We start from the raw sequence: 10,261 nt of genomic DNA on the forward strand, positions 1-10,261 counted from the left end.
GTCATTTGCCTGTAATCCCGTTGTATTTGTAGTTGCTGGTTCACTTACAGGATAAAAGGAAAGACACCTACACACTGCAGGCTCCTTCTGTGTGGCAGGCTGGCTCTGGAACGTTGGGAACGGAGAGTCCCGTGGTGGGGCCATTGAACATCTTCACCAGGAGATCTTCCAGTTTCCAGACCGTGGGTTAGTTTTCGATAACTCCTCCCAGTTGAGTCTTACTGCACTTACTGGCATAATGGCCTGGTTTTCGACACTAAAAGAGAAAAAGTTAATGGCATGACTTTTGTAAATTCCAGTCTCAAGAGAAAAATCCAGAGTGGTGGAGGGAACCACAGGAGATAGCTGGCTTTCTGAGGAATTGAATGGATTCTGCTCACAAATGAAGCTTATTTCAGGCCTAAAAGAGACCTTGGTACTCATGCCCAGCACCGTGATCGGAGAACAAGGCTCTAGGCTTTCAAAGGCCCATAAAATCAAATGTGCAAGAAAGTCAGTTTCTGCCTCTTAACCTGTCACCTTGGTATCTGCAGAATGGAGAAATCAAAGCTCTGAACAATTTAGAAGCTATCTTGAAAGTACGATAAAACCATCTTGGCTTTTTTCTTCCTGATAAAACAAGATAGCAGAAAAAGAAATCCAAGGTGCTACATTTCTTCGCTTAACCAAGAACTCTGTCCCCTTGCTGCAGTCTTAAGGACATTATGGATACATAACACAGTAGGCAACAGAATAGGAAATAAAACGGTTTCTTGTAAAGAAACAGTCTTATCTGACTGAAGATGCAAACAGGATTAGGTTGTTGAGACTTTCCGCACTAACGTTGGTTCACCAGAATCAGCCCCTTCTCTCTTAAAACCCCAGTGCAGTTTGCTCGTGTGCTACAGAAAAGGAAGCGCGTTCTCTAGCTCTCTGGTCAGCCCCCTCCCCTCCCAGCCCGCAGTGGACACTGGCCCAGCCCTGTCAGCTCCTTTGCTCACCCTGTAGCACAAGACCTGCTCTTGCGCCCTGGGCCCCCGGCAGGAGAACAGGTGCCCCTGGGCGCTTTCCCGAGGGTGGAGGAGCAGGCGCTCTGTCCAGGAACGGGGCTCCCAAGCTTCCGCAGCAGAAGCAGGAGGTGCCGAATCCCAGGGCTGGTTGACGAGCTGCAGAGAAAGCGAAGTCGTGGGGAAACACCTGCAGACAGCGACTTTACACTGAGGGCCCGGGTCCCGGCCGTGCGTCCAGGATGAAACTAATGTTCGAAATGCCGTTAGTTATGGTTTTAATTGCCAAAGCATACCTCTCGATGAAAGTTAGAAAGGGGGTTGTAAATTCCCCACGGTCGGGCAGATCAGACAGCTTCCCACCCCTAGAAGGGGCCCCTTGGAGCCCACGGGAGCCACCTTCCCCCGCCACTGTCCCCCCAGCTCCACTGTGGGGTGGCCCCAAGCTCAGTAGCTGCCCCCGCGTACATGCTCCTGCTTGGCCTGTCACACTTAAGTCGGCACCCAACATCCAGTCATCTAGACCAGGGGTCAGCAAGCTTTCCCTATAGGTGACCAAAAAGTAAATATATATATATATATATTCTAAATAGTAAATATTTAAACTCTGTGAGGTGAGCCATGAGGTCTCTGTTGCAACCCCTCAGTTGTGCCATTGTAATCTCCAGAATAGCCATGGCAACACGTAAATAAAAATAAAGCTATGAACACTGGAATTACCATTTTCACATGTCACATAATGTTCTCCCCAACATATTAAAAACCATTCTTGCCAGCTGTACAGAGACAGGCAGTGGCCACACTTGGCCGCAGGCTGTGGTCTGCTGACTCCCGGTGTAGGCTGTCATCAGCGCCTGCTGTCCACAGGGACGGTACCTCTCCGTAGGGACGGAGCACGTGTTTCCACAGGGAGCGGGCACATTTCTCAAGCCCGGCTGGCCCCGACTCAGAAAACCAGCTTTGGACCGCAAGTCCTGAGCTGGGCCCCGTTTTGTTGAAACACAAACACCACGCATATCTCTGTGCCCAGGAGGACAGCCTTAAGGGCCGGTCAGCTGAGCAGTCCTACCCGAGCAGGGATTGTGGACGCGGGAGGGAGTCTGGGAGGAACCACCACATCCCCGTGGCCGTGTGCCCCACGCCAGGTGCCTTCTCAGGAGAATGAGGGTCTCCCCCCCATCCACGGGAGCAGTGCTGGGGAGTGAGCTCTCCTAGGAGCGGAGAGGAGTGGCGAGTAAAGGGCAAGGCCCATCGGCACCTGCCCACGCGCACTCACCTTGGTGTAACTCGAGTTGAACGGAAGATTCATCTTGGGACTGAGTGAGTGCAGAGAGACAATTACATCCGACTCAGCCTCCCACCCCCTGCTCGTTAACATGCTCCAGCCCACCGCAGACTTCTTATTTCAGACCCCGCAGGGCAGGCGCCCTCCCCAGCCAGGGAGGGAGGGAGAGCCGCAGAGGACTGGGGGCAAACGGGTGTTAAATCTTATTTCTAGAACAGTTTGTGAAAAGATCTACACCCACCCCAGCACGAGCACACACTAGGAGGGTGGGTTGGAGGTCGCCAGGGCCAGGCAGCAGTGTGAGGGGACATGGGCAGGGGCCTGCCAGACAGTTCTCCACCACGGGCCAGGGAGGGCGTGGGAGAACCCAGAGCCAGAAGGCCAGGCCGGCACTCGGCGGCCATTGGGGATTGAAGGACCATACTCACTGAGCAAATTGACACTTGGGTCCCTCAGGGCAGAAGCCAACTAAATAGTTGAGACACATTATTCTGGGGACATGGCGGTATTTACACAGGGGACCTGCTGGGCAAAGAGAAAATGACCAGAAGGCTCTGCTGTAGCAAGAGGGGAACACATGAGAAAGCTTCCCGGCAGGGTGTGGGTGCACACAGGTGTGCCACTAAATGGGGTGTGTCCCTCTCCCAGTCCTTTCCATGGTGCCCCAAGCCCCCGCTTCTAGCCATGAGACTGAGATGCGGAAAGGGAACCTTGGAATGTGTTGGGGCAGGTGTCAGCTGGCAAGTCCTGAAATTGCGAGGGTTGGAAGCGTCACTGACATGCTGTGTCTTGGAGGACTTATGTGGATGTGGACTGGACTTCGCTGCCTTTTATCTATTTAGCTATAGAAGGTACAGCTGAGGCAAGCTAACCCCACGATCCTACTGATGATCCTCCTTCAGCCACGCTCCCCCCAGGCGCCCAAAACCAGCAGTGCGAAGAACTCACACCAGCACAACTGAAGGACAAACACGGGTGCTTAGGGCACAGGGACCCTGACAGGGGACCCTGCCTCCAGGCTGGCAGCAAACCAGCTAAAGGTGGGACAAAAAGGTAGGACATGCTTAAGTGACACTCAGGACCCCAAAGGTGGGTAAAAGGAACAGAGAAGAGAGCGCACGTGAGCTGAGCATGTCCTGTGGCCAAACCCTGTGCCAAGGGCTTCCCGGGGTTAAGTCACCTGTTCAAGGTCAGGTAGTCATACATACTGAAGATAGGATCTGGACCCGCGCAAGCCTGCCCCGGGAAGCCTGTGGTGTCTGCAGAGAGGCCTTCTGCTGGGACTTCAATGTGGCACAGCCTCATCAGGAAAATGCCCCCTCCCCTGCTGAGCCTCCTTCCTGATCACCCTCACGCCCCCACACTCCCTGTCTGTCAAGGCCTCACCATCCTTGCAGAAACCTTGGTCATACCAAGGACAGTCCCGGGACTTGAAAGCTGGCTTCACATGGAGGAAGGGACACTCCTTGTTGTTGCAGTCACCTGAAAATTCAAGCATTCTTGTACGTAAGTGGGCTCCTGGTTATGGTCACTTCCGCCTCCCCAAACTGGTTTGACCTTGCCCCTCATGTACATATAAGCTACTGGCCTTTCTTCTAGTCGCCAGCAGCTTTTGAAGACAGCAGGTAGGTCTAATCCTTCCTGCAATCTAAGAAGGGTGGATCCCAGTAACATTTGCTAAGCGGGGCGTGGGTGTGGACAAACACATCCGGAAGAGCCGGGCAGGACCACGGATCCAGGAGGAAGCACCAGAACTGCAGGCGCGTGGAGGCTCCCAGGGAGGGAGGATTGAGGACATTTATGACATTAAATGGAGAAGCTGCGTGTGCTGTGACTAAGTCCTCCGTTCCTCTCTGCTGCAAATCCTACACTGCTTCCAGAGCTCCGGCGAGCAGTTCCTTTGAGTGGAAATGCCAAGAAAAGCAGAGTCCCGCTTCAAGTTGGCACAGGGATAAAAGTAAACACCCCAGAGAGGGACACCTGCAGTGCACTAAGCCAGCATTGTAATCTGTGGGTTAGACCAAGTCTCGGGTTCAGCTCGTCTCCTGGAAGGAGGCAGCCCTGCGGGCACAGGCTACCCAAGAGTCGTTCTAAGAGCCTCTGAGATTTCTCTTAGGAAGGGAGGGCTGAAGGAGGCGTGGGGAAGATCCAGCCCACTTTCACCTCGTTCAAGTTGAGAATCTGTGGATGTCTCCAGCTTCGTCCTCCTTCAAAGTCTGCAGCTCGGTACTTTTTCAAGCTCAAAGGCCTTCGCAGCGTCTACCCCACTGGTTTTCAAACTGCTCCAAAGAGATCTATGTATATGTTGGGCTTCTGCAGAGCGAGGCTTCACCTGAAGGACAGCACCCCTCATCCCCAAGGGAGTAAAACCGCCACTCTTCCCCAGCCCTCTCATGTCACACACGTGGACGCCCATGTTCAGAGAGGGGAAAGGTCACACGTCACATTGGTGCAGGGTTTATTTGCTTATCATCAGTGTGCAGTGCTGGGCAGAGTTCTGACTCTGGGCTTGAGCCTTCTAAGGATTCAAAGTGATGTCACCCCTAGGGCTGGTCAGCATTCGATCCATTGGGCCGGTGCAAATCATGGGAAGTCGTCTACACTGGTGTTGCCTTTCTGCCCGAGCCCCGCGCACGTCGCTGCATCCCTGACCTGGCCAGCAGGTGGCAGCAGCGCCCCGGCCTTCAGCCTGCCCTTCCGAGCTGCCCGGTGCCTGCTGAAGACCCTGGACATCGGAGCCCCTTCCCCCTTTCCCACTCCCACACCTCTCCAAAAATGCCTTTAAAACGTGAAACAGTTTGCATCCAATAAGAATGATAATTACCTGGATAATGATATTACAAAGATATTCATTCATTTACTGTAAGAACAGAACCACAGGTTACATATTGTAATAATGGGTTTACCTGTCTGCCCCCACTAATCGGAGGTATTTGAGGGCAGAAGGGGACCTGTCCCTGTTCCTGTGTCTGTTCCCTGCAGCATCTGATCCCCAAAGGAAAGCCAACCAAGGGTTACCGAGGCAATAACTAAGTAAATGGCATTTTAAGTGAAAGCTTTATTTGGGCAATGACCAAGGGGAGTGGGGCTCCTGATGCCTTTTGTCCCCCCTTTAAGACGAGGGGGCAGCCCTCAGGAACTGCCATGCTGTCACCTCCCCGGAGCAGGCAGGAAATGGAATGTTGGCCTGGGAGGGGCTTTTGCTGGCCTAGGGGATGCTCTGCTTCCTCCCCACGTGCCCAGGACCCCCCCCCCCCCACTGGCTCTGTGAGGACAGCTGCCTGGGGCGCTGGGGGCTGAAGCTGGCTCAAGCCTCATCTGGAAGCCGAGCCTCCTAAGCCAGGGGCGTCCCTGGGGATCCTGCCGGCTCTCTCTTTGCAGGTCACTCTTTTTGGAACACAGTTTGAAAACCACTGGATTAGATCATCCTTAAGGCTCCTTCCAGCTCCGGAAAGCGCTGAGCTGTAGAATTTTATTGAGAAGGATGAGACCTGAAGCACATTCACAGATTCCAATGTTAAACAAGGGGAGAGCGGCTGCAGCTTCTCCCTACATGGCCCCCTGGTTAAAAGGACAGGAGGAGGACTTGAGGCCAGAGGGAGGGAAGACGATGCTGGTCCAGACCTGACCCCACAAGATAATTTCAGGGGCTGGACTTCTGCACCTCATGGTTTTATGTTTACAGTTACCTTTTCTTTCTAACAAGTGATGCTAGTTTTCCATTTATGGAGACAACGCAGTTTTCTTCTAAAATAAGAGTTAAGACAGCAAGAACATTGAAAGAGCAGACGGCGGCACTGGGGCTTGGTGGGCACAGCAGGCATCGTGAAAGCGGCTCTCCACACCTGATGTTTGGGAAGCGCTAACCTGGCACCCCCGGGCCCGAGAGCTGGCTCATTTGAGATTTATCTCCCAACAGTCAGTCTGGGTGTGTGATTAGCCAGGACTGGGGAGGGCAACAACCCCCACTTCCCTTTTGAAGGTAACAGGTGTGACCTTGATCCTGGGAGGCGGGAAAGGGCAGGGAGGCTGGGGTGCATGTCCACCTCCTTACGGTCTGGGGAAGCAGGCACTGAGGCTCAGACAGGCCTAGTGGGCCTCCTGGGACGTGCCCGGCCTCCTTTGGGTGCCCCCTCCCCTGAAACCTCCCTCCCACCTCAGGGCCCGCTGCCACCTCCAGGGCACGGGGCAGAGCCAGGAAGGGACCTTACCGAACCTGGAGTAGAAGTAGCACTGGGGCATCCTGGTGACATCGTACTGGTGCAGGAACTTGCAGTGGTCGCCCTTCTTGCACAGCCCCCGGAGCCAGTGCTTGCACACCACCGTCTTCCCCGCCTGCTCGTGCCGGAATGGGCAGCGCTTCCCTGGGGACACCAGGGCACTCCGCTGGGAGGGCCCTCGCCACAGCTGGGCCCAGCGCAGCCCTCCAGGGAACTCCCCAGAAGGGTGCTGGGGCTCAGCCCTCAGTGGCCCTCCCTTTGTCCCTCCACCTGGACCCCAGTGGGGGCTAGAACTGGGATCCAGGGCACCCTGAAGGGCAAGCTGTTGTCTTCACACGAAGCTGTTCCCATGGACACACCTTTGCCCACTGTCCCCTCTGCCTGCCGTGCCCTTCTCCGGGGGGCAAACTCCAGGAAGCCCCGGGCTTGGGAAAGCTGCCTTCTTGTGCTCCCACAGCGCCAACCCCCCCTGTCCTCCTACCAGCGGGCAGGGCCGGGCTCTCCAGCCCTGAAAGCACACCCAGCCCAGCCCCCGGCACGTAGTAAGCAAGGCCTGTTGGATTCATGTCTTTAAAAAAAAATGTTATGCTTCCTGACTCTAGAGACCTAATGCAGTGACGAAAGAGCCAACTTTGTAACGCTTTACAAGGGATCTCCCGTGGAAATGTTATATTCAACTATTTTATCATCTTTATTCAAGTCTGCGTTGTCATCGGCAGGAAGGACACCCAGTTCCTAAGTTTCCAAGCAGGACCAGCCTCATGTATGGCCAAGTCTCATAGAATTGGAAGGGTGGTCGCATTAAAAAGTGGGCAAAAGACATGAACAGAAGCTTTTTGAAAGAAGATAGACAAATGGCCAATAAACATGAAAAATGCTCAATGTCACTAATCATCAGGAAAATGCAAATCAACACCACAATGAGATATCACCTTATTCCAGTCAGAATGGCCTCTATTTAAAAAGTCCCAAAACAACAGATGGTGGCCTGGATGCAGAGAGAAAAGAACTTACACACTGCTGATGGGACTGTAAATTAGTACAACCTCTTGGAAAATCGTATTGAGATTCCTCAAAGAACTAAACATAGACCTATCATCAGATCCAGCAATCCCACCTCTGAGTATTTGCCCCAAAGGAAAAGCAGTCATTTTATCAAAAAGACACCTGCACCTGAGTGTTTATTGCAGCACAATTCACAGTTGCAAAGACGTGGAATCAACCTAAGTGCCCATCAATTCATGAGTCGATTAACAAAATGTGATATATGTATACTATGGAATACTACTCAGCCGTAAAAAAGGATTAATTAATGCCTTTTGCAGCAATTTGGATGGAACTGGAGACCATTATCCTAAGTGAAGTATCTAAAGAATGGAAAAACAAGCAGCACATGTACTCGCTACTAAATTGGAACAGGTGAGCGCACATGTGCACAGAGGGAGATAAAACTCAGCAGAAAGCAACCTGGGGGAGGGGAAGGAGGGGATGGGTGAAAACCTACCTAACTGGTACAATGGATATCTAGGTGACGATATCTGGGTGACAGGTACTCTTACAACCATGACTCAAGCATTATGAAAGCGATTCATGTAACCAAACTATTTGTACCCGTAATACTTATAAATTTAAAAAAAAAAGAATTTGAGGGGTGGAAAAAGTGCTCTTAAATACCCCTGCCCTCCACCCCTGGCCCTTGACTTGATTCTGACTTCCCACAATAACAGTTTTATTTCTTTGCATGGGGGTGTCACTGTGAACCACTACTCTAGAGACCGGATGGGCCCAGCTGAGGAGACCTCACTCGGTTCAGTCAATCCTGGAGGGCCCTGGCTCCACAGGGCCTTGGGCGGCCAATGAGCTCACTGCCTTTCTCACCCCGTTATCCGGGGCTGGCCCCGAAACAAACCGGGAAGGCGGGCGGACATGGCTCCAGGTCCTCCCGGCCTGGGCTTCTCCAGCCTCCCGGTGTCCAGGGACAGAATCATGTGGATCCCAAGAACAGGTCCTAAACTCATTCACACTAGCAGGATTTCTTAACCTACGTCTCTAGGCAGGCTTCAGGGGGACTGGGAACCCCTAAAATTGGAAGCAACTATGTATTTCTATGGATGAGACTTTAAGAGGCCCATGAACCAAAAGAAAAGCTGAGCAATCCTGTATTTGAGTTGGGACTCACCAGAATGGCTGTGTCTGGGGAGAGGGGCTCAGGAAGAGGGTCTTGCTTGCCAGAGTTGGGGCAGGAGAGAAGTGAAAGATGCTTTTTGGTAGCATTTCAAAGACTGTGGTCAGAGCTACCTTAGGCCACAAAGAATAGACGGGACAATTGCCCAGTTTCCATACGGTTCAGAGGAGAAGACTGGGGGGGAGAGAGAGGCCTCTCTCCTAGCTGGGAGGAAGACAGGAGGGAAGAAAGAGGTCTGGGGCCTCCTGGGAACACACAGGCCAACCCTTAGACACCCCGTCCCCAGCAGGGCGGCTGGAAGGGAATGTGCCCTCCCACGCAGCCCTGGTTACCGATGTACAAATGCTGCTGAGACAGGGAGACGAGCTGATTGGTGGACCCACCCACGCCTCCTTTGTCTACCTGTAAATCTAAAATTCTGTCCCGTCCCCAGGTGCAGATTCGACACCCTACCCAGGCCAGGCAGAGCCCCTGCTCCCACGCACCCCACGCCCCGCCCGCTAACTCACCTTTCTCACAGAGCCCTTTGGCGAAGAAGTTGCACACAGCTGAGCCCGACTCTGGAAGGGGAGGGAGGGGGAGAAGGCAGCTTCCCCACAGCCTGTGCACCTCCCCACCGCAAGTCCCACCTAAACCTGCCCCAGGCTCGGGCCTGTGGGCCCTCTGGAGGCCTCCAGACCTCCGCACTGAAAGCTCAGCTCTGAAACAGGAGAGGGAGGGTCCGAGGCCAGCTCAAGAGCTCAAGAACTCGGGAGGCCTTCGGAAAAGGCTGGAGGCGGGGTGGGGTAGGGGACAGGGGGCAACCCTGCCCCACTTACTGTCCATGCCCTGGAAAGGCAGGAACCCAGTGCCCCTTTGCATTTCGACATCCTTCTCGAAGGCGAAGGTGAACCGTTCCAGCCCTGCAATGACCTCTTGCATCTTCCGTCTCCTGCTGCGGCTGCTGGAAGCTGCTAGAGCCCCTGCAGGTGGACCCTATATAGCTCCCTGGAGGCCCTTAAGGGGCCAGGGTCTGATTCGTCCCCCTTCACCCTGGATGCCAGTGGCTAGGTAACTGGCGGTGACTCTCCAGCCAGGGCTGCACAGGAGTGGGCCCGGCTGCCTCACCCCCCTCCCCATGCAGGTGCAGACGCCCCGGGCCCCTCACCCCCGCACTGTGTACATAAGTCCCACTCGGGTGGGGAGGGATTAGCAAAGGCCCACACACTGCTTATCTCTGCATGTTACCAAACGGGAGCACAGCCGTGCGCAGACGTTACCAAACCTGGGCTCGTACTTGGTACGCAGCCACAGGTTTAGCAAATAAACACTTGCACAAGCCAACCCCAGCAAGGCTGTTCTGATTCTGCCAGAGCTTGGGGACCGGCGGGGATGGGGGCGGGGAGGGGTCCAGAGGCAGGGAGCTCCTTCAGCCTCCCCACTTCTTCCCATAAGGTCCCAGCCAACCCCTTTCTCTGGGACCCCTGACACCCCTTTTCTGGCCTGAGTGACGGGCCCCAAGTGAGCTCTTCGTGGGAGAAGGGGAAAAGGAATGAAGTCCAGAGAAATCGGAAATGGCTGGATGAATAGCCCTTTGTTTACTTCC

At 54.0% G+C, this 10,261-nt stretch overlaps 1 protein-coding gene across 3 annotated transcripts; it reads right to left on the bottom strand.

The window, feature by feature from the left end:
* Positions 1–1,632: 1,632 nt before the first annotated feature.
* Positions 1,633–9,852, bottom strand: CPSF4L (cleavage and polyadenylation specific factor 4 like). Of its 3 annotated transcripts, XM_045525218.1 has the most exons (6): positions 9,495–9,852; positions 9,186–9,236; positions 6,483–6,635; positions 3,658–3,753; positions 2,700–2,793; positions 1,633–2,302 (listed from the first exon to the last, which is right to left on the bottom strand). In XM_045525218.1, exons 1-6 carry the CDS (start codon positions 9,595–9,597, stop codon positions 2,140–2,142), a joined length of 660 nt encoding a protein of 219 aa, XP_045381174.1. In that variant the 5' UTR covers positions 9,598–9,852; the 3' UTR covers positions 1,633–2,139. The 3 variants fall into 3 exon arrangements, with proteins under 3 accessions (XP_045381174.1, XP_045381175.1, XP_045381176.1); XM_045525219.1 differs by lacking the exon at positions 1,633–2,302 and having other exon boundaries at positions 2,719–2,793; positions 3,684–3,753; XM_045525220.1 differs by lacking the exons at positions 1,633–2,302; positions 2,700–2,793; positions 3,658–3,753 and adding an exon at positions 5,344–5,733.
* Between the last annotated feature and the right edge of the window lie 409 nt (positions 9,853–10,261).

Source organism: Lemur catta, chromosome 15, assembly GCF_020740605.2.
Source record: "Lemur catta isolate mLemCat1 chromosome 15, mLemCat1.pri, whole genome shotgun sequence".
Lineage (NCBI taxonomy): Eukaryota > Metazoa > Chordata > Mammalia > Primates > Lemuridae > Lemur > Lemur catta.

Coding starts and splice junctions, on each gene's coding strand:
- CPSF4L (XM_045525218.1), bottom strand. CDS start 9,597: ATGCAAGAGGTCATTGCAGGGCTGGAACGGTTCACCTTCGCCTTCGAG. Junction 9,237..9,494: donor GCCTTTCCAGGGCATGGACA/GTAAGTGGGGCA, acceptor CTCCCCTTCCAG/AGTCGGGCTCAGCTGTGTGC. Junction 2,794..3,657: donor CCAAGGTTTCTGCAAGGATG/GTGAGGCCTTGA, acceptor TTTGCCCAGCAG/GTCCCCTGTGTAAATACCGC.